Source organism: Leptopilina heterotoma, unplaced genomic scaffold (assembly GCF_015476425.1).
Source record: "Leptopilina heterotoma isolate Lh14 unplaced genomic scaffold, ASM1547642v1 Lhet_183, whole genome shotgun sequence".
In the NCBI taxonomy this organism is placed as follows: Eukaryota; Metazoa; Arthropoda; class Insecta; order Hymenoptera; family Figitidae; genus Leptopilina; species Leptopilina heterotoma.
Genome location: NW_025110901.1, coordinates 2,576,228 through 2,600,476, shown reverse-complemented (window position 1 = coordinate 2,600,476; position 24,249 = coordinate 2,576,228). Strand labels below are relative to the sequence as shown.

At 30.0% G+C, this 24,249-nt stretch overlaps 1 protein-coding gene across 8 annotated transcripts in view; it reads right to left on the bottom strand.

Annotated features, from left to right (window-relative positions):
- The window catches only part of LOC122500335, a 31,072-nt gene that overhangs the window by 2,429 nt on the left and 4,394 nt on the right, over nt 1-24,249 (bottom strand). Inside the window, exons 2-5 of one of the 8 annotated variants that reach the window (XR_006301463.1) lie at nt 20,565-20,855; nt 8,180-8,601; nt 4,339-4,431; nt 3,540-3,915 (exon numbers count right to left, since the gene is read on the bottom strand). The exons of 1 other annotated variant lie outside the window; for it this stretch is intronic. Coding sequence is in view for 1 of the 7 variants with exons in the window: in XM_043609221.1 (XP_043465156.1) it covers nt 22,579-23,667 (1,089 nt within the window). In the remaining 6 variants the exon portion in view is untranslated. Of the gene's footprint in view, nt 1-2,667; nt 2,834-3,539; nt 3,916-4,338; nt 4,432-5,737; nt 6,736-8,179; nt 8,602-20,564; nt 20,856-21,854; nt 23,673-24,249 lie in introns of those variants that run through there. 6 more of the 8 variants (XR_006301461.1, XR_006301465.1, XR_006301462.1 and 3 more) reach the window with 6 other exon arrangements.

The window sequence follows — 24,249 nt, the reverse complement described above, 5'->3', positions numbered from 1 at the left end:
AAATATTTAATCATTATTATTTTTCCGTAGAAATAAAAATTCTTTAATACATTCAAATTCAAACCTTTTTGAAATTCAACAATTTATAAGAATATTATTACAAAACATAAAGAATGCAATCACTCCGAGTCAAAGACTCGGAAAAATCGCATTCTTCATGTTTTCTTATCATTTAAATTACAATGAAATTTTTCAGAAAAAATTTTATTATTCAGAAAAATCCTAATAAAATCCTTCGCAAGAATTCAATTATTATTATTATTATTATTATTATTATTCAATTTATTTATTTTTTTTTATTTAATTTAATTTTTTTGTTTCGATATCCATAAAAGTTGATTTTAACCTGTTTTTAATTTTTTAAAAATTGCGTTTGTTTTCTGTATGGTAAAAATTAATTTTCTTCTATTTCCTTTCTCACAGAGAAAGTAGTTTTGGTAACCGTCGAAAATTGTCGGGTATAACAGATTTTATTATTACAAGTTTAATAAAATTCGTTGCAATAATTCAATTATTTTCATAAATAATAATAAATCGATTATTCGGTAATTCATTTTTTAATCAATTTTTATTAGAAAATGCTAGAAGAATTCAATTATTTAAATTGAAAAATAAATCATTTATTGAATAACTGAATGTTTGTTCAAATTGAATTCTCATAAAGAATTTTATCAGCAAATTTTTAAATAATTGTACTCTTTTGACAAATTTGAATAAAATTTTTAAGAATAATTACATTTTTTAAAAAAATTTGATTAAAATATTGTATCAAAAATTAATTGAAAAATCCTGCGATGAGTTTTATTATTCATGAAAATAATTAAGAAATTTTCCCAAAAATATTATTAAAATTTTTCTAAAATAATTGAATATCGGTGAAGAATTTTATTATTTCTAAAAATAATTGAATTCTTGAAAAGAACTTTGTTAAATTTTTTTTAAATAATTAAATTCATGCGACGAATTTTATAAAAATCTTTTTAAATAATGGATATTTTTCGAAAAATTTTATGAAATTTTGTATATTAAATAATTGAACTCATGTGAAAATTTTATTATTTACGAAAATAATTGAATTATTTCAAAGAAATTTATTAAAAATGTTATAAATTATTGAATTCCTGTGAAATTTTAACAAGAATTTTATTCAAGTTTTTAAAAATAATTGAATTTTGAAGAAGAATTTTATTATTTATAACGATAATTGAAATTTTGACAAGAATATTTAAACATTTTTTTTAAATAATTGAATATTGAAGAATTTTATTATTTATAAAGATAATTGAAAGTTTAACAAGAGTTTTTTTTTTTAATTTTTGAACATAATTGAATACGCTGTTTTTGTTAGTTTAGTTATTTCAGCTTTTCACAAACTTTCAGTTACCACCAGTTGTAACTATACCGCCCCCAGCTACAACTATACATTCAAAAGTAACAACCAAACTGCCGCGTTTGTACTTTCGGTATACGTGTGTTAGAAAAAATAGTATGTGCAACTTGGGAGGAAAATTGATTTCCACTAGTGTTTTACAGTTCTCGGCTTCGCTTTATTTTTAATTTTTAAAATCATTATATTGTAAATTGTAGTTTGAAAAGTGATTTATGTTGAATTCAATATATTTTTCATATACTCTCTAAATCAGAATTCTGAATTAGTTAAAAATAATAAACATTTTATGTTTTTTTTTATTTTTAAAAATTACATTTTTATGAGATATGAAATTGTTGCTCGAAATCATAAGCGATGAAGCATAAAATTATTTATATTTTTGATAGTGATAACACACGATATCTTATATCCTGCAGATGCTTCCCTGGATTATCAGTGAGACTCTACATGGAAGAATTTAGCGACTGATCAAAGACTATCGAATATGAACAAATTTGAATTTTAAGAATACTTTGCTAGTTACAGCAAGTTTACAGTCCAATACCTTACAAGCTACTTAGGAAATTGAAAATAAATTTATTCTTGTACTTTCGAGAAAGTATTTTTAATATCTGAGTTCAGCTTACTGATATTGTAATTCAAACAATAATGGTTTTAAATTTCATAGTTGGTATTAACGTTCTCTCACACTTCGTCTTCAAAAAGTTAAATATGCATGCAACGCAGGGATACATATTCAGCGAATATAAAAATTATGAGTATTAAGTAGTACAAAACAAAAACATGATTTTTAAAAATTGCAGTAGAAAACCAATTACGAGCTTACTACGAAAAGTTCTAAAAATTTTACAGCAAGTTTGTATCAATCATAAAGAAATATTTCTTATATTAAAAACAATGAACATAACTTTTTCTTACTTTTATAATTTCCAGACTTTCCTATCGTCTATATTTGGTTGATTGTACCGGTTTTGATTAATTTGAAACATATAATTAATGAAAAAATTCGGGAAATAAAGTACCCCGAAGGAAATACATTAGTTTTATACCAGTCGATTCTCTTATAAATTTTAAATTTGTATTCAGTTTAATGAAAACTGTTAAATTCAAAACCTTAATGGAACATCAACTGGAGCACAAAACTATAATGTATTTCCAGCGAGGTCCTTTTGATTAAGGAGAACTTGGAATTGAACCCTGATAAAGAGGGCAATTTTATCAAAATAGAATTTGATGGTAAAGAAAAATTGAAGAGAAAACATAGGAGGTCAACTTACAGATGCCTTTCTCTGCTCACAATTGGCACTCAATATAATTTTAATTTAATTAATAATTCACTGCAATACGTTTCACATTGCCGGTTGTGGATGTTAAGTCTTTTGTCTCCTGCGTCTCTTCGATGAACCAGTCGGTCGACGACGAGATTTGCAATTAACCGCCTTGACTCAGTCCTGCCCAGTTACTAACTGTGCCTTGCGTACAGTATCCAAATTAGCTACTTCACGTTGGGTAGGGGTTTTCAAGATGGTCGCAAACTTTTTAAATTTTAATGTTAAATATTTCTTATTAAGCTGAAACTGGCACCCAGTTATCATCAACCACTTATTCTTTTATAATTTTATGTTGGTTTTAAAGAAAAAAATATTTAAAATTAAATCTCAAAAATTAAGTGGGTGCCGCAAAAACTAATCTCTAAAATTGAAATAATATTAATTTTAAATCCAATTAAATGTAAGTATATCTAAATTACCCATTATAGTCACAATTAATGTGATAAGTTGTGTTTCTCCATCAAACTTTATACCAGAAAAAGCCATAAATTCACATCTCTGATTTGAGTTTTGTTAATTTTCCAACTTTTCCAATGTGAATTACATTGTGTTTTTAAGTTCATCAGTGACAAAAGAGATTTAAACCAATTTAATGAATTAAGTATTAATTTTATTTTCAATTATCCAAAAATAAAAGCAGCTCTATACGTTCCAAGGAAATTTTAAATATTTAATAATAATATTAAACCATTTTTCAAAGCCCTCAAACTTCCTGATCTAAAAAGTCAATAAAAACATTTTTTCGTAAATTTATTGTAAAATCTACAAAAATAAATATTTTTTAACCGGACTAGTCTCTTTCTCATCAGGAACGTTCAAAGAATGAAACCTAATTGTTTAATTAAAAAAAATTTCATTTTTAATTAAGTCAATGTTAGGACTTAAAATAATACTCACAAAGCTAGAATTCAGTTAAAAATGTTTTTAATGTAAACGGTTTTAGTCAAAAGTGGACTGAGAATAAAATTTATTTTTCACGGCGTGGAAGTTCTTATTTCCAGTACAAATAAATAGTTACTGCTATTACTTTTATAATTATAAATAAGCAGATTCTAAGAATTATTATTTTGCACCCATTCGGAGAGTCCTCTGATTGCGGTTCCGCCGAAACATGTTGGACCATAGATACTTCGTATGTGGAGTACGTTTTCACTAACTTCTGCACATCATCGGATTTTGCGACGTTCATGATGACTAAATAAAAAAAAATTTATGGTTAAATTAAAGTATTAAGGGTTATGTTAATTATTTAGCGGGAAATTTATCATAAAATTTGAATGAAATTGAAAATGAGATTGAATTGAAAATAAAATTATAAGCTTATTTTTTGGCGAAAAATTTGAATTTAAATTAAAAGTTTGAAATTAAAAATGAGTAAGAATTACTCGAATAAAATTGATCTATTCTCTATTCTTTTATATATTACTTTATTTTATTTTTATTATCTTATTTCTGAAGAGTGAAAGTAAAGTGAATGTAGTATAAAAGTTAAGTTAACAAAATGAGGTGTAAATATTAAGTAAAGTGCAATGAAAGTGGAGTAAAAGTGAAGTGAAATTACAGAACAGCACCTCTGCTGCTTTTTAACAATTTTATTAAATGACATTTGATACTTACAAAAATTCAATGAATGAGAATTCTGGCATAAAAATAAGGCTCACTAAAATTTTGGATCCTTTTTGTTCTGGATCAACCCTTCGTTATTATTTTCTGGAAAAAAAAATTAATTTATCTTTAATTTTTAAAAGCATAGGGGAGTATAGTCGAGGTTGGACCACTGTCTAGGTAGGCCATTCGCGTTTTTTTGTCAAGTTCACTAGCGCCACCTACGCGCATGCTTGTCGAAGCTTGTCTTAGTAAAACCTAACTTTTTGTTAAATTACATTTTCGGAGGATCGAAAATTGTGTTTTCTGTGACGTCGGTACAAAAAAAGCTGAAAAAAAGTTTTGTGCATAATGTGAAAAACCATTAATAAAAGATAAAAAACAAATTGAATCGTCAAGGCAAGTATGCAGAAAATTTGTGGGACTCATGGTTGAAAGAAAAACAAAGTAAAAAATCGAATCCCGAAACGTATTTCTTTATGGTTACAACAATTCGGTAATGTTACTTACTGTCAAGGTCGGCCACTATGTGTTTAAAATGCGCAAAGATGAGGACGAGCTACTTCATTTGCAAAAACTGCAATTCTGTATAACTCGTAATATAATTGATCATCTTATTAATATTTTTATTTAATTTTATTAATATTTTAGTGCAAAATTTTTTTTTATTTATATTTATTTTTTTATATTGTTTATTTTTATTATTTTGTTATTTCATTAAGTTACAAACTGTAAACAATAAAGAATCAATTTTCCGTAACTCCAAACATGTTATTTTATTTTTTAACGATTAATGCCCTTTGAATTTTAAACATGGCCGACCTTGACTGTAAGGACCAACCTCGACTACAAATTTTTTTTTTTAAATCTTTATAACTTTTTCATTTTAAAACCAATCAATTTACTTTGTACAGAAAAGATGTTCCTATTAAACAGGACTTTCCAACCATATACTTCAATTGTCCAAATTCATTTTTTAAAAAAAGTTATAAACAAAAGTCAAAAAGGTGGCCAACCTCGACTATGTTCCCCTAATATTATAAATTGTGGTTTGATAAGTGATTTATGTTAGTTAAAATTTACTGTTGTACTTTCGAGAAAGTATTTTTAATAGCTGACTTTAGCATCCTGGCTAGTGTAATGTAAGCAAATGGTTTCAGATTTCACAGTTGCTATTAACGTTGTCTCACACTTCGTTTTCTAAAATTTAAATTTTTATTCAGTTTAAAGAAAACTATTAAATTGAAAAACTTAAAGGAAAATCGACTGGGACACAAAACTATAATGTATTTCCAGCGGGGTCTTTTGATAGGGGAATCTGGAACTGAATCCTGAATAAGAGGGCACTTTTATCAAAGTAGAATTTCTTAGTCAAAAAAAATTGAAGCGAAGAAACAGGAGGTCAACTTACAGAAGCCTTTCTCTGCTCACAATTGGCGTTAAATGTTAATATATTTTTATTCAATTAATAATTCACTGCAACACGTTTCACATAGAGTCGCCATAAAGTTGACGGTTGTTCGCAATGAACCGCGTCGACTCAGTCTTGTCCACTTACTATAACTGTGCCGTACAGTACAGGAATTAACTACTTCACGTTGGGTGGGGGTTTTCAAGGTGGTCGGAAACTCATCCCCAACAGAACGCAAGCTTACAACTTCCCGAGTGAAAATTTAAACCCTCTTTTGACCCTCTCTTTTTAAACCTCTTTTGAACCTGAAAACGATCCTATACAGGTTCCAATGCAGGAACATTAACTATCAATGTACCATGTAAAACTTTTTCTACATGATCCTGCGCAGGAAAATTCTTAATTTTTCAGATGCTAATAAGGAACATTTGACATACATATTTGTTTGTTACTAATCAATTCTAGTATTACACCGAAAACAAAATATTCTTGTTTCAAGCGGATTCCTCTTATTTTAATGCATATTTTCCTCTTGAATATGGCTCAAAAATAAACCTAAGCTTTTGTAATTGAAAAAAACAATTTTTTTCTATGATTTTCGAAAGTGTCCGAATATACTGTCGTATTCTTATTTGTTTATTTACAAATTTTTTTTTAACAAATAAACATTTTTTTTTATAAACATGCTTGGTTTAATAGTTTTGTGTGATCGTAAGGAAAAATATCACCTGAAAGAATTTGAAAAAAATATTAATTGCATTTTTTAAACAGTGTTAATTAAAAAGATTGCTTCAGGTGGCCGACTTATTCTTACTTGTTTATTGGCAAACTTTTTTAACGAATAAGTTTTTTGGAAACATTATTATGGTATAATAGTTTTGTCAGACCATAAGGAACAATCACACGTGAAAGAAATTTTAATTGCAATTTTTATACAGTATACAATAATTTCAAAAAATTGAATTAAAACTGTTTTGACAATAATCGACGAAAATTCAATGAAAAACTCATCAATGATTATAAAAGTGAGAATTTTATTTTTGAAATAAATTTATAACATGTTTAGAAGTAAATGACAAGTTAATGAAATTTTCGACAACAAGGAAATGCATGCTACGAAAACAAATTCCTTAAAAATTCTTTAATTTTAAATTTCATGTACCCAGAACAAAAGAATATTACTGCTGCTATAATAAACATTATACAAGCACAAATAAATTTTCCCATTTTGGAAAAGACTGCTTGTAATGCCTTCGAACAAGGTTGGGCCTTAGATGCTTTATCATTAAAATTACGTTCTACTACTACATTTTGCAATTCCTCATTTATTTCATAAACCCCTCTGTCAAATTTTTCGATTTCATTTTTCCAATTTTCATTTTGTTTCTTTAGTAAATTATCTAGATCTGATTTAAAAAACAAAACTATTTTGTTTCTATCTAAATTCTCAAAGAAAACTTTTCTGTCATTATTTTTGCTTATTACTTGTTGTAATTCTTTTTCACATTCATAAAATCTATTCTTATACTCTTCATGTTTTTCATTTAGCATGTAACGATAATCTTTATCTATTATCGTTCCTAATACAAGATCATAAAATAAAATACATTTTTGTACTTTCGAAGATACATTACATAGAATTGAATGCAGATTTAAAGAAAGTTCATAGTATTCATTCATTTCTAAGATTTTGTCACTGAACTCAATTAAAGGAGTTCTCTCCATCAATCTATGTTCTACAATTTTGTTTCGCATTGAAACATCAATGGATTTAAGAAGTTTAATTTTCAGTGTTAAATTATTTTCTTGAATTATGAGAGAAATTCGTTTTCCGATTAAATTTAAATCATTCAGAATAGTTTGGATTCCACATTCGTTGGACATCACATTTATTATATTCTTTAGATCATGAATCTTTGACTGACATACGAAACGCAACATGTTTCCTAATGCAATAAATTCTGCTTTTGAAGTTAATACTGAACGCGCATTGAATAGAAAAATCTTGGAAGAATCGGGAATACAAATTTTCAATTTCTTTAGAGCGTCATTAGTTAAGCTTGTGGAATTATTAATAACTTGACGAATATTATCAGTTGCTACAAAGATATTTTCGCCTGGTTCCAATCTTTTAAAAAGAGCGATGCGATCCACATTTTCTGCTAAATTCAGTAAAAAGTCTTTCGTCAAAGGAGTTAAGAGCAAGTCCTCGGTCGTTAAAAACTGTTCTCTTAATGTCTTGGTAATAAATTCGATATTTACTGGAATATCATTTATAAAATCGGGCACCTTTGAAAAAACAACGGAGATACTAGAGAACATGGATTTCATTTGATCCCCCAACAGATTTTCAAGTGCATTTAAAACAGACAAAAACGGTTTGACGTTGTCATTCAGAATATCATAAATATCTACAACTAAGATAATTTTTAACAACTTAACTTTTCGGATTAAGTGGAAAATATACGAAGCATTAATTACATCCCGCGAAGCACCTCTTGCATCATCGAAGCCAGGAGTATCCCAGATACTCATGGAAGGAAATGTATTTGACGTCCACCTTGAGGGAACTGTAGAAGCGAATCCCATTTGAGGTCCTGAAGGTTGACCATCAGCTAAAGATATCTCAATGGTGTTGCATCTTCCATTTCTTTCAGCTTTCAAACGGTTACCAATGAGGGCATTTATTAAGGTGCTTTTGCCAGATCGAGTGCTTCCCAAGCAAATAGCAGCATCTTCATATTTGGCGTTCGTTTTCATATAGTTCGAAGAATCATGGAGAGCTTCTACTAACTTCTTCACATCATCGAATGGATTTTCCTCCGGCGAGTTATTCATGACTGATGTCGTGACGTTCATGACGACTAAATAAAACAATTATGGTTAAATTAATATATTGAATAATAATTTACAATTTACAATATAATAAGTTTTTGGATTTATTATTTAACAATTTAAAAGATATTTTTGACCAAATGATGTAAATTTTCAAATTATTGATTAAATATCGACTTTTCAATGGATTATTGAATTTGGATTATTTGGTCAAAAATATCTTCTAAATTATTAAATAATAATGCAACTATATTATAATATTAAAAGAAAATATTGATAAGTAAAATTAATTAAATGAACAGTGTGAATAGTGATTTTTATAAGGTTTTTCACGAGCTACAAGCTGGTAATAAAAAAAAGTTGTTTTCTTTCATTTTGACCTTGAAATTCAAGGTCAAATTCTTAATTTCAATATATCTCAAAATCGGTTTTTCTTTATTTTTTTCTAACCTATCCCAATGGAAAGCTTATCTTTTTTCCTATGAATATGAACTATGTAAAAATCTAAGTAGGACCTTGAAAATTTTTGAAGAAAATAATTGTAAATCATCATTTTCTATATAAAGTAATGCTAAATTATTATTTTTTGCAAAAATTTTCAAGGTCCAACTCTAATTTTTACATGGAACATATATAGCTCAAAAATTATCCATTATATTTTGTTTATCCTACTTTCAAATTTTGCACCACTGTTTTACTTCATTTTAAAACGATTTGTTATCAAAAAAAAATATTTTAAATAGTACTAGGCCTTGGAAACTATAACTTATTCGACTATTTTCGAAAAATGCAAATTTTTATTTTTATCGTGTTGAAAATAACTATAGAAAAATCTTTAAAATCATATTTTTAAATAATTTTTTACGATAATTAAATTCTAAAAATATACGTGTAATAAAAAAATTGTAAAATAATAAAAAATTTTTAAAATATAATTGAAAATAATTTTTTTTAAAATTGTATTACTAGTTTTAAAAAGCAACTATTGGACCACTTTAATTGGAAAATTTGAAAATTATTGAATTCATTTAAAATTTTTAAAGTTCAATTACCTTTCAATATTTTTAATTACATATATTTCCGAAAATTCAAATACCTATACATACAATAAATAATAATATTACAATTTTTTGAGAATCATTTTTAACATTTTAGAGGAAACAATTGCATGTTTAAAATTCTTCAAAAAGTTTATTGTTTTTTTATTTTTCAATTCTTCAAAAAATTTATTGTTTTTTTATTTTTCAATTTTTAAAAAAATTTATTGTTTTCTTTTATATTTTCCAATTTTTCAAAAATTTAATCATTTATACAAAGATTTTACCAAATTTTAATTATTTGAAATTTTTTAATTGTAGGGTAATGTCACCTTGAGTGGACCGCCTAAGCTTTTTTTCGAAAAAATTCTTTATGAAAGCAAATTAATCGGAGGTTTCTATTCTAAGCTTTAGTTTAGATCCCTAGGTAAGTGTTTACACCATAATAGCTTTGTTTTATTTTTATTTGGAAAAAACAATTGACTTTAAAAAAATAGCTAATTTTTAAGGAATGAAAAAAGTGTAACCTTGAGTGGACCACTCCTAAAAAATTGTAAAAGTTATTCTAAATTCTTTAATGTGTTTAATATTTCTGATATATTGAAACAAAATGTATGCTTATGCAGCTTCAGACCATGTATGTGTCGCAATGTTTGCAAGTGAAACCATTTTTAATAATTTTGGCACATATCACATCAATATCATAAAAAAATTAATAAAGAACATAAAACATAGTTTCAAACCAATTTATTGTCAATTTATTTCCTTAAAAATGGTAAACTGACATTAAAAATATAAAAAATAGACAGTCCTCTCATGGTTATAAACAGTGGTCCACTCATAGTGAAATACAACTTTTTATGGCAGCCACCACAATTTTTTTTTGAGTCAAAATTATTACTTAATTAAACTTAGACAATCAATTTCATTGTCCAAAGTAGCAGGATAAAAATAAGTTACCTTTTAAAACTTAAATTTTACACTACTTTTACACTTCTGAATCACTTTACTCATTGTAAGAGCGACTTCTTTTTTGGTTTGTATTCTTAAAAATGCGTTACATCAAACAATAACGTACATGTTTATCGCGGAACTTAATTTCTTACGGTTTCTAGGTGCGGTGCTGCTATTCGTTTTATTTATTTCATGTTTCCGCTGTCAGATAACTTAAAAGCTCAGGTGGTCCACTCAAAGTGGCGGTCCACTCAATGTGACAGTACCCTATGTATTATAAATAAAAAAATATTATCTTTCAAAAATTATTTTAAAACATTTTTAAAAAATTAATTTTAAGAATTTCTTTAATATAATTTTTTTGAAAATATTATACCTTTTTTAATTTTAAGAAAGGATATAGTTACAGTTGCAATTATTATAAAAAATTGAATTTTCGTATTTGAATAATTAAATTCTCAAAGAACTTTCGGAATATTATTTTTAAAAAACAGATTTAGAGATGAAGTTTTATTAAAAACTGTAGGAAAACAATTGAATTCAAAAAGGGTTATGTTGTAATTTTTAAAAATTATTAAATTTTTTAGGTTTTAAATTTAAAATCTTTTAAAGAAAAAACAAATAAGAATTATTTAAATTATTTAACAAAATTATTCAAGTTGTAAATAATTGAATTAAGAAATGATTGAAAGATCAGGGAAATACAAAATAAATTTTTTATAAATTTATTAAATATCACTTTATTTACCATCATAAAATAAAAAAACCCTCTTTATAGTCTTAAGTTTTTATATTTTACCAAAAATATTAATTTCTCATCAAAAAATGTCAAATTGTAAATTTGTAATAAATCTTTTTACAAAATATATATTAGTATATTTCGTAACGAGTGCGAGCAGTTGGCAATTTTTGAATGAGCACTTTTTTTGGAACAAATTGTAGGCGAAGCTTCGCTTCGCCTACATAAAAAAGTGCTCGTGATAAAAAAGTGCTCGTTCAAAAATTGCCAACTGCTAGCACTAGTTACGAACGATATTTTTCATAACAAGGTGCAAAAAAGTGCCCTTTTTTGCACCGCGTTATGAAAAATATATTTTCATATACTCTTGTGGGATTGTTAGGAATGAGTGTCAAGTTTACTTCTCAATTTATCAACAGTTTATTAATTAACAACAACAGAATTTACACTGAAAATTTACATTAAATAAAAAAGTGAATTCGTATAGGAAAAAGTTGCTCGTGTGTATTTCGGTTACTACTCGTGTTGGTCGAATCGCTCGGAAAATTGAACTGTGTGTCTGTAAAGAAGACGGGGCTTCTTATAGCAAGAAAACGTATTAAAAATCATTTAACAGCTATTAAAAATTACTTAAAACTAAATTTAAGGTAACTCAGATGCATGAATGACATTCATGCAATAGTAGACTAAGGGCGAGACGAAACACGTTAAAAACCTATTAAGTTGGCGACAGGGCTGATTTTGCGACAACCGAACTATTGAGTTTACCTAGGCTCATAATAGGTGATTAAATACAAATTAGAAAGCGATCAATTGAGCGAGTACTTACATAGCAATATGAAATTCAATATTATATGTAGAAATAGTAAAAATAGAGAATTGAAATGAATATAAAGAAAAGAATCATTTTTTAACTGAAAATTGTGCTGCCGCTACAGTACCCCCCTGCTAGTGGTTAACGATTACGAAAAACCACCCTGCAGGCGGTCAGGGAAGCGTACGCGTCTGCCAGATCTTGTAGAGTGTGGTACTGAAACTTCCTCTCGTTCTGGTGGTGGTAACTGCTCTGTGTTTGCAGCCTCCTGGCTGCTGGTATCTGGAGATGACTGGATGTTGGCCTCAGGATCACCAGCCAAAATATAAGCTGGTTTCAGACGGTCTATCGAGACATTAACGTCACGACCATTGATGTTGACGAGGAAGGTTTTCTCGAACCTTCGGATGACCTTGTAGGGACCGTCGTAGGGCTGCTGAAGAGGTTGCTTAGGAGAATCGTGTCTTACAAGAACTTGCCCAGTTGTCGCAAGGTCCTTGAAGACAAAGGTTCTCCTAACTCCATGGTGAGATCCTCCAGTAGGCTTGATGTTCCGTAGTTGTTGTTGAAGAGCAACAACAAAATCAGCTGGAACGGAAGAGTTGTCGAAGTTGCTGCTGTTGTCCCCCAGGAATTCACCAGGGAGGCGAAGAGACTGACCATACACTAGGTCAGCTGATGTTGCTTCGATGTCGTCTTTCCACGCTGCTCGAATCCCAAGCAGCACAGTTGGCAGCACCTCAGTCCACCGGTTGGTTTGGTGGCACATGATTGCTGCTTTCAGCTGTCGGTGTAGCCGTTCTACCATTCCATTGGCTGAAGGGTGGTAAGCCGTTGTGCGAAGATGAGTTGTACCTAATAAGCGATTGAGTTGCTTAAATAAGTACGACTCAAACTGGCGTCCTTGGTCGGTGGTGATCCTCAGCGGGGTTCCAAATCGAGCAATCCAGGTGTTGTAGAATGCTCGAGCAACAGTTTCAGCTTCCTGATTTTCCATGGGTATTGCTTCGGGCCACCTAGTGAATCGATCAACCATGGTGAGGCAGTAGCGATGTCCTTCAGATGATGGCATGATGACGATGTCCAGGTGGACATGCTCAAATCGAGATGACGGTGGTGAGAAGTTGCCTACTTGAGATAGGACATGGCGTGAGACCTTTGATTTCTGACAGTTGATACAGCTGCGAGCCCAATTCCTGCAATCAGATTTAATCGACGGCCATACGTAACGCTGTGTTACGAGCTTGACCGTAGATTTAATTCCAGGATGCGAGAGGTTGTGGATGGTGCTGAAGGCTGCTTTCCTGAATTTTTCTGTGATGTAAGGTCGTGCTGACCTAGTGGATACGTCACAGAAAATCGAGACATCTGCATCAGGAATCCGAATCAGCTTCAGTTGGAGGGAAGAATCTGCATCCTCCAGGATTGTCTTCAGCTCCATGTCGTCACGTTGACTGGCTGCAAGAGCATTGTAGTCCAGGATGGTTTCAATTGTAGAGATGCGAGATAGGGCGTCTGCTACAACATTATCCTCTCCAGAGACGTGGCGGATGTCGGTTGAGAATTGACTGATGAATTCCAGATGTCGAAACTGACGTGGAGAACACTGATCACTCTTCTTCTGGAACGCATAGGTGATGGGCTTGTGATCAGTGTAGATGGTGAATGACCGTCCTTCGACCATATGCCGGAATTGCTTGATGGCCAAGTAAATCCCCAGGAGTTCACGGTCGTATGCTCCGTACTTCGTTTCAGCTGGACTCAACTTCTTGGAAAAGAAGTTCAAGGGTTGCCAGCTGCTATCGATCAGCTGTTGCAAGGAGGCTCCAACAGCGAAGTCGGAGGCGTCGCAGAAGATGGCCAGTGGTGCGTCAGCATCAGGATGAGCAAGCAAGGTTGCCTCAGCGAGACTCTCTTTGCTAGCTTCAAACGCCTTGATGGAGTCTGGAGTCCAGGTAACTGGAGCTTTTCCTTTTAGGTTCCCCTGCAGCAGATTGTTGAGCGGCGCCTGGACCTTGGCTGCATTTGGAAGGAAACGTCTATAAAAGTTAATCATTCCAAGGAACTTACGGAGCTGCTTAACTGTTTCCGGGCGAGTGTAGGCACGGATGGCATCAACCTTGTCTGGCAGGGGCTTGGTTCCTGCAGCTGAGACCAAGTACCCAAGGAATTTAACTTCAGGTTGGCCAAATACGCATTTGGCTGGGTTGACGATCACTCCGTACTTCTTCAGTCTCTCGAAGATGATCTCCAGGTGTCCCAGATGTTGCTCAGGTGTCGCAGATGCTATCAGGATGTCGTCGATGTATACGTAGCAGAAGTCCAAACCCTGGAGCACTTCGTCCATGAAGCGTTGGAACGTCTGCGCAGCATTCCGCAAACCAAAGGTCATGAATTTGAACTCGAAGAGTCCAAAAGGTGTGGTGATGGCTGTCTTCGGGATATCCTCCTCGGCGACCGGAATCTGGTTGAAGGCTCGGACAAGATCTATGGTTGAAAATAGGGTCTTACCACGTAGAGCATGTGAGAAGTCCTGAATGTGCCTCATCGGATACCTATCAGGGTAGGTTCTCGCGTTGACGGCACGGTAGTCGCCACATGGCCTCCACTCGTCTCCCTTTTTCGGAACCATGTGCAGTGGTGATGACCAGGATGCCTTAGATGGTTGAGCAATTCCCAATTTGACAAATGTTGCAAAATTGGATTTTGCAATTTGCAATCTGTCCGGTGCCAAACGCCGTGGTTTCTGCGCCACTGGTGGTCCAGGAGTTGTCAGTATGTGATGCCTTGTTGAGTGTGGAACAGACCTGGTTGTACCATCCGGGCGAGTTATTTCGGGAAACCGCTGCAGAAGCTCGTGGAATCGAGAAGAACCAGTGACAGTCTTGATGCTGGAAATCTCGCACTCAACCACCTCGCCCTGGGAGGTAAGATGAGTTACTTGGTCGTGAAGCCGTTGGTTCTGTAGGTCCACCAGGAGTCCGTAGTGTGCCAGGAAGTCAGCGCCGATGATGGGTTTCTCTACGTCAGCGACGACGAATCTCCACGTGAATTGGCGACGCAAACCAAAATTTAAATTCAAAATTTGCGTTCCGTAAGTCGCGATGAGTGTCCCGTTAGCCGCGTAAAGTTCGTAGGTTGATTTCTCACGAGGTTGAGGAAGTTGCACACGCGGAAAGACGCACAGATCAGCACCTGTGTCGACAAGGAACCTTATTTTCGAAGATTCGTCCGTTAAAAATAGTCGGCGCGATTTACCGGGAGTTACGTCGTTGGCCGACATTAACGACTTCCCGCAGCGTTTTCCGCACTCTCGAATTTACACGGTTTTTCACATTTCCTAGCATCACTACCGAACTTCCAATGGTACCAGCACATGTCCCTGGACTGCTGTCGTCGGTTTCGAGAGTGTGATCGAGACCTAAACCGTGACCTTGAGTGAGAGTGGTCTCGACCTCGAGACACTTGGTTCACTTCAAGGGAGGCAAATTTTTGCAACACAAGCGCGAGAGTCTGTTCTAGTCCGGCAAACCGGGCCTCAAACGGATTAGCAGCGGCACTCGAGGCTGTCACACTTGCACCCGTGTGCGTTTCCGCGACGTTACACAAGCTCCCGTAAGCGTCCGCGACAGAGTCCGCGATGTCAGCACGTTTGTCCAGGGGAAGATCTCTGTGTGCGGCAAGCATGGCTTGCATATGTTTCGGCAAGCGCCCGAGCCAGAGAGTCTGCAGGACATCCTCGGGAAACTTATTTCCTGCCAGGTTGCGGAGATGACGTAAAAATTGCGTTGGTTTTCTGTCACCGAGCGGTTCGTTTTCTAGGAGACGGCGAGTATTTTGTTCCTGAGAAGTACCCATGCGCTTGATCAGTTCTGATTTGAGAAGCTCGAAAGTTCGTTCGGGTTTTGGTTTGAGCAAAACGTCACGAATTTCCACGGTATATCGCGGGTCTAAGGCACTAAGCGCGTGACCGAATTTCGTTGCATCTTGAGTGATGCCAGCTGCATCAAAACTACTCTCGAGCAACAAAAACCATAACTCGGGATCTTCAGGCATGAATACTGGCATTTTTAACGCGATTCTTTCGATCGATTCGTTGCTCGTTACACCACTTGTCATTTTGATTTGTTAGAAGAAAAAAAATGAATGTCAAAAAATGAGAAAGAATGTCAAAAATTGTCACAAACTCTCAGTGTCACGAGTAAATTTTTCACTTTGTCGACTATTTTCGTATCACTTGATTGTCACTTGACCGTCACTTTGTTGTCACTTTTTATCACTTAATTGTCACTCTGTTGTCACTTGATGGTCGCTTTGTTGTCACTTAATTGGCACTTTGTTTTCACTTGGTTGTCACTTTGTTGACACTTGATGGTCGCCTTGATGTCACTTAATTGTCACTTTGTCCCACGAAAAAATACTTTAAAATCACGATCACGTCGGGGTCACCAATTTGTGGGATTGTTAGGAATGAGTGTCAAGTTTACTTCTCAATTTATCAACAGTTTATTAATTAACAACAACAGAATTTACACTGAAAATTTACATTAAATAAAAAAGTGAATTCGTATAGGAAAAAGTTGCTCGTGTGTATTTCGGTTACTACTCGTGTTGGTCGAATCGCTCGGAAAATTGAACTGTGTGTCTGTAAAGAAGACGGGGCTTCTTATAGCAAGAAAACGTATTAAAAATCATTTAACAGCTATTAAAAATTACTTAAAACTAAATTTAAGGTAACTCAGATGCATGAATGACATTCATGCAATAGTAGACTAAGGGCGAGACGAAACACGTTAAAAACCTATTAAGTTGGCGACAGGGCTGATTTTGCGACAACCGAACTATTGAGTTTACCTAGGCTCATAATAGGTGATTAAATACAAATTAGAAAGCGATCAATTGAGCGAGTACTTACATAGCAATATGAAATTCAATATTATATGTAGAAATAGTAAAAATAGAGAATTGAAATGAATATAAAGAAAAGAATCATTTTTTAACTGAAAATTGTGCTGCCGCTACACTCTCTAAATCAGATTTAGTTAAAAATAACAAATAGTTAGTTACAATTTTTAATTCATTAATAAATTATTAGTAAATGTAGGTTTTAAAAAAATTTGTAATTTTTGTTTTTTTTTGTTTTACAAGTTTTTAAAAAATGTAGGAAATACAAGACTATGATTTTTTGTTTAAAATCTACGAATTCATATCCTTTCTAATAATCAGATTAAAATTTTTCAAATTAGTCAAAAATAATGCAAACCGTTTTCTTTTTGATTGTGATATTTTTTATAATAAACTATGATATTTTCAGGACAATTTCCGATAGGTATTGGGAAATTTTAATCGGATTATTAGAACAGAATTTATAGACTTAAAAAAATAGTACAAAAAATTCAAAGTTTTGTATCTCCGACATTTTATAATTTTTTTCAAAAAATATTTTGGAGAGATTTGTTTTCATCACCTAAGGAGTGTATAAACAGAGTATTAAGTGAATCCCATTGGGTCATGAAAATATATGTGATAAGTTGAAGAGGAATTCACCAAGTAACATAAGATAGCTTTTCTTTTGAACTGTTTATATTTTGAGGCGACAGAATGGTGGACTGCTATCAAATTTCGTTAACCATTTTCAACAATTATTTTTAATACAATTTTAAATTTAATAAAATTCCTTGAAAAATGTATGTATCTATTCTTAAAAATTTTATTAAATTTCGTGAAAAGAATTCATTTCTTTAAAAATTTGGTAATAAAATTCTTTGTAAAAATTAAATTTTAAGAAAGCATTCAATTACATAATTTACTCTTGCGTTTAAATAATAAAATTCTCATCGAATTTGCTAATAAAAATTAATTTAAAAATAATTATAATTAAATGTTTATTTAAAAGTGCAGTTATTGATATTTTTGAATAATTTTACAATTAAAGAAATTTGTAAAAATGTAACAGAACCTTTTTTTGAGTAAAATTTTTTCCTTTATTTTCTAAAAATTCAAAAATTTTCAATTTCATTTTCAATTTCATTTTCAATTGAAATTTGTAATTGACAAATAGAATTTATAAACATTTTTTTCCTTTATTTTTCAAAAACTTTGAATTTCATTAAAACAATTGTAATTAAGATATAGAAATGATGTACATTATTTCGTTATGAAAATTGAAAATTTTCTACAAAAATATTAAGAAAGGGAAACATATCTAATGTTTTTTTCTCAAAATAAAAAAATGAGTTTGTGGACAACATTGGTATTGAAAAATAAAAAATTATGCATAAAATGGGTATTTATTTCCTATTTCTTAATAATAATGTTTTATAAAAATTAACAATTTCAGTGAAACGAAATTTTTTATAGAAAAAAGCATATAATAAACAAAATAGATATATTTTTATTTGTTTATCAATTTTTTTTTTAATTTTAAAATTTCAAAAAAAATTTTTTACTATGAACCATGAAAAAATACCTACGTATTTTCGATTTTTTTCGTGACTTATAATAAAATAATATTACAAATTAAAAAATTTTTTTAAAATTATGATTCAAACCTTCTAAAAAAATAGTTATTTTCTATTATAAGAATATTGTTACTATAACTTCTCAAAAAAATTATTTTTATATTCTATTGTTAACTAAAATTTAAACTAAAATTCCTTTTTAAATCAATTTTTATTAGAAAATTTTACGAGAATTCAATTATTATTTAAATTCAGAAATAAATTATTTATTGAATAATTGAATGTTTCTTAAAATTTAAATTTTTATAAAAAAATTTTATTACATATTTTTAAATAACTGAATTCTTTTGACAAATTTAAGGAAAATTTTTTAGAATAGTTACATTTTTCAAGGAAATCGACTAAAATTATTGTATTAAAATTAATTGAAATTCTGCGATGAGTTTTATTATTTCCGAAAGTAATAGAATTACTAAGAAGAAACTAATAAAAAATTTGTAAATATTTAAATTCCTGAAAATATTTTATTATGTATTTATGAAAATAATTAAATGTTTGAGTAGAATATTAATTGTTTTTAAATAATTGAATTATTTTGGGGAATTTTATTAAAATAGTAAATATTGAGAATCATTGAAATGAGGAAAATTTTTTAAAATAATTAAAATTTTGACAAGATTTTTATTAAAATTTTTAAAAATAATTTAATTTTTAAGAATTTTTTTATTTGTAAAGATACTAAGTTGGATTTTGCCCAATTTTTTTTGTAATTTTTGAACATAATTGAATTTTGTGATAAGAATTTTATTACTTTTGAAAATAATCAAATTACTGCAATCATTTGTAACTTCTTCAAAATTCAATTTTTTTTGAGTTTTTATAAGTAAAATTCTTCTATTTATTCATTATTTTTAATAATTATTTAAATATATATTGACAAATGTAAGTAATTTTAGAAGATTTTGAGTTATTAAAATTTTTCAAAAATCCAAGTTTATTAAAATTTCTAATTAAATTCATTCAACATTGAAATTTTATAAAGTTTCAAATTAAAACCGTTTGAAGTTCATTTATTTATGAAAGTTGTTAACGCAACTTTTAAAATTGGATTAATTTTGCAAAATTTAAGTAAAATTATTCATTAAATAATTTATTTATTTTATAATTATTGTTGTTTAAGATTTAAGTTATTTAAAAAGAAATTGAAAAAATTGAAGGTTTTGTATTACGCAATTCGTGTTAATTTTATAGTTTATAAGTCAAACAAAAAAGACACAAAAATTCAGAATTTTCTTATGAATACTAAAAATTTAATTTTTTTCAGTACTTTAAATAAAAATTCCTGACTTTTCCCTGAATTCCCTATGACAGAACATATGATTATTATAGTTATAATAACATTAGAACTATATATTCCAATTCATATTTTCTTTTTATAAGGGAAAATTTGAATGAAAAATTTTTACTTTCTATTATTTATAAAATTGCTATAATTTCATTTAAAAAATTGAGGTAGAAGTTAGTCGTCCGCGTAAGCGCGCAAATTATTGCTATAGTCCTATAATTCGAAGATTAATATAGTTAATTTTTTTGACGTTTATAACCTAAAAATATGTTTCTTTTTACTAAGTAATTATATCTTTTAAAATAAATGGAAAATTAAGATCAAAATGATGTTTGTTTAAGGTAATTACTATATTACAAGTATTTAAAAAAAAATTATTTTTCATTCGATAATATTTCAAATTCTTTCTATGTTTATGAACCGAGGTGGTTCATTTTTGTTGCTATTCAAATTGAGTTGCGTACACTACTCATTTTGAACTTAGGTTTTTTTTATACATTGTTTTTAGGTTCAAAATTGGTTTAAAAAGAAAGGGTCAAAAGAGGGTCTAAATTTAAACTCGGGGGGGGGGGGGCACTTTTATCAAAATTGAATTTGATGTTAATGTAAAATTGAAGCGAAAATACAAAGAGGTCAACTTACCGAAGCCTTTCTCTGCTCACAATTCTATTAATTTAATTAATAATCCATTGCAACACTTTTCACATTGATTCGCCATAAAGTTGCCGGTTGTGGATGCTAAAGCTCTTGTCTCCTGTGTCTCTGCGATGAACCAGTCGGCCGGCGACGAAATTTAACCGCCTTGACTCAGTCTTGTCCGTCCACTTACTGACTGCGCCGTACAGTATCCGAATTAGGTACTTCACGTTGGGTGGGGGTTTTTAAGATGAACGCAAACCCATTATCACAAACAGAATGCAAGCTTGCGGCTAGCTTAAATGTATGACAAAATTTAATTTTCTTGCAACAATAAAAGTAGATAGTATTACTTTTGTTCTACTTAAAAATTATTGTCCGGCTAAAAATTTCCCTTCTTCTTAACAAATATAATAATAATGAAAATTAATCATTTTTCTCACAAAAAAACTTTTTTCTACTTAAAAAATCAAAATAGTTTGATACTAAAACTTTTCTTCCACTTGAAAATTAACGTCTTACTAAAATCTTTTCTTCTATAATTTAAAAAATAAATTTGTCCGACTATAAACATTTTCTTCTACTGGAGAATTAATCAGAAAAATAATTAAATTCTTTCCAAGAATTTAAAACAAAATTTTATTTAAATAATTGAAGTTTTTCAAGAAATTTTTTACAACTGTATTGATAAATGATTAAATTTCTGCGACGTATTAAAATTTTTAAAAACAATTAGATTCTTTAGAAGAATTTAATTAAGAATGTTTTTGAAAAATAATTAAATTGCTATACTGAAAATTTTATTATTTATGAAAATGATTGAATTTTTAATTAAAAATAATGAATTTCTATGCGAAGAATTTTATTATTTACGAAAATAATAGAATTCTTGCAAAGAATAATATTATTTATGATAATAATTAAATTTAGCAGTTTCTGAACTCGTTTCAAATTTGAAAAAAATTATAAACTACGATTTTATATTAATTTTTACTTTATTTTTATATACGATTTTGTTTAGCCACTCTACTCTAAACGTTTAATATTTTCCAGCAATTATTCCTCTGTAAAATAATTTTAAATTTGTAGAAAAATATCTTTATTTCAGTATTATTACAAAATGAATAGTTCAAGGAGATAAAAATATAAAAATAATGTATTTAGGTATAAAGTTTACACATTAATAGTTTTAAAATACAATTTTCACAAAAGTTGCAAGTTTTTTCATACATTTTATATATGAATACAGTATGTACTATTATTACAAGTGTAGAACAAACATAAGTAGAAGGTCAATAATTAATAGAGTATTAAAAAGTGTTGCAGCTTAAATTTACAACAAAAATTATTAAAATAATCCACTTTTGGATTATTTTTTTCCATGAAAAAAATGTATTGAAATAGTATTTTTTCTGTAAAGTATTTGGTACGTGAAAAAAATAAATAAGGAGCACCCTGCACAGGTCAAAAAAATATTTCGCTTATTCCATTTAAAATAGGGCTTTGATATGGGTTCCGCGGAGCCATGTTCGAACACATATTCTTCATTTAAATTATCTTCTTTTTCTAGATTTTGAAGCACCTTATTTATTGCAATAACCATTTTATCAAATTTTTCAACTTCATTTCGTAAAACCGCATTTTTTTTCTTTATTAATTCATCTCGTTCTAATTCATAAAACAAAACTAATTTTTTTATATCTATACTCTCAAAGAAAACTTTTCTTTCACTATTTTTACTTAGTACTTCTTGCAAACGCTTTTCAACTTCATAAACTCTATTTTCATGCTCTTTGCGAAACTTATTTACAAAGAACTCATATTCTTTATCTGTTAACGCATCGGCTAATGTAAAAGCATGATAATAAGTAACTTCGTCGTCTTTCAAAGCTACAGGTAATAGAATGAATTGAAGATTCAAAGCGATTTCATTGCTCTCATTCATTTCTAAAATTTTATCACTAAACTCAATTAATGAAGCTTTCTCCAGCAATTTATGTTCTTCAATTTTGTTTCGAATTCAAACATCAATTAATTTTAGAAATTCTATTTGAACTGTTAAACTATTCTCATCAATTATCCGAGAAATTTGTCTTCCTATAACCATTAAATCTTCCAGATAAGTTTCCAATTCACATTCGTCCGACATCTCATTCATTATATCCTTTACAACATCATTTTTTGACTGATATACGGTTAGCAAAATGTTACATAATGCAATACATTCTGCTTTTAAAATTAATACTGGACGCGCATTGAATAGAAAAATCTTGGAAGAATCGGGAATACAAATTTTCAATTCTTCTAGAGCGTCATTATTTAAGCTTGTGGAATTATTAATAATTTGACGAATATTATCAGTAGCTACAAAGATTTCTTTGCTCGGTTCCAATCTTTTAAAAAGAGCGACGCGATCCACATTTTCTGTTAAATACAGTAAAAAGTCTTTCGACAAAGGAGTTAACAGCAAGTCCTCGGTTGTTAGAAACTTTTCTTTTAAAGTGTCAGTAATGAATTCGATATTTACTGGAATATCATTTATAAAATCGGGCACCTTTGAAAAAACAACGGAGATACTAGAAAACGTGGATTTCATTTGATCCCCCAACAGATTTTTAAGTGAGTTTACAACAGACAAAAATTGTTTGACGTTGTCATTTATAATGTCATTAATATCTACAACTAAGATAATTTTTAATGACCTAACTCTTCGAGTTAAGTGGAAAATGTAGGAAGCATTAACTACATCCTGCAAAGCACCTCTTGAATCATCGAAGCCAGGAGTATCCCGGATACTCATGGAAGGAAAAGTATTTGACCTCCAACTTAAGGAAACTGTAGAAGCGATTCCCATTTGAGGTCCTGAAGATTGATCATCAGCTCTCGATATCTTTAGGAAGTTGCCTCTTCCAATTCTTTTAGCTTTCAAACGGTTACCAATGAGGACATTTATTAAGGTGCTTTTGCCGGATCGAGTGCTTCCTAAGCAAATAGCAGCATCTTCATATTTGCCAATTGTTGCCATATAGTTCAAAGAATTATGGAGAGCTTTTACTAACTTCTGCACATCATCGGGTGGATTTTCCACTACTGATGTTGCAACGTTCATGACGACTAAACAAAAAAAATTATGCGTAAATTAAAATTTTAAATAATAATGCAACTGAAATATAATATTAAAAGAAAATAGACCAAATGACACAAAGTTTTATCGTACAATATTGCGTCAATATTGCCAACCAACAGATATAATAAATATTGAGGTAATATTGTTTCAACATTGACAAGCAATATCGACACAATATTGTGCTATTTTAGAAACAATTGTCGAGCATGAATATTTTCAAAAAGTGACAAAATGTTTAATTAACAAACCAGTCAACAGAAAGATATCGACAACATCCATTGATTATTTAAATCTTGTACCTATTATATTATTACAGAAGTTATAGTGTTTAAAGAAAATGCTATAATGTCAAGAAATGAATTTCGTACCTCAATGAAACGGTTCTACAGAAACCTCTCTACCGAGTGATTTTGCAAATATTCCACATTTTATATTTTTGTAGAGTTTTCGATAACTTTTAAAAAACTGTTAAACTATTACCAACTACAATTGGATTTGGTAGCAGTTTAACATTTTTTTATCAATTAAGGCTTTTTTTCCGTGTAAAATTATTAAACAAAGAAT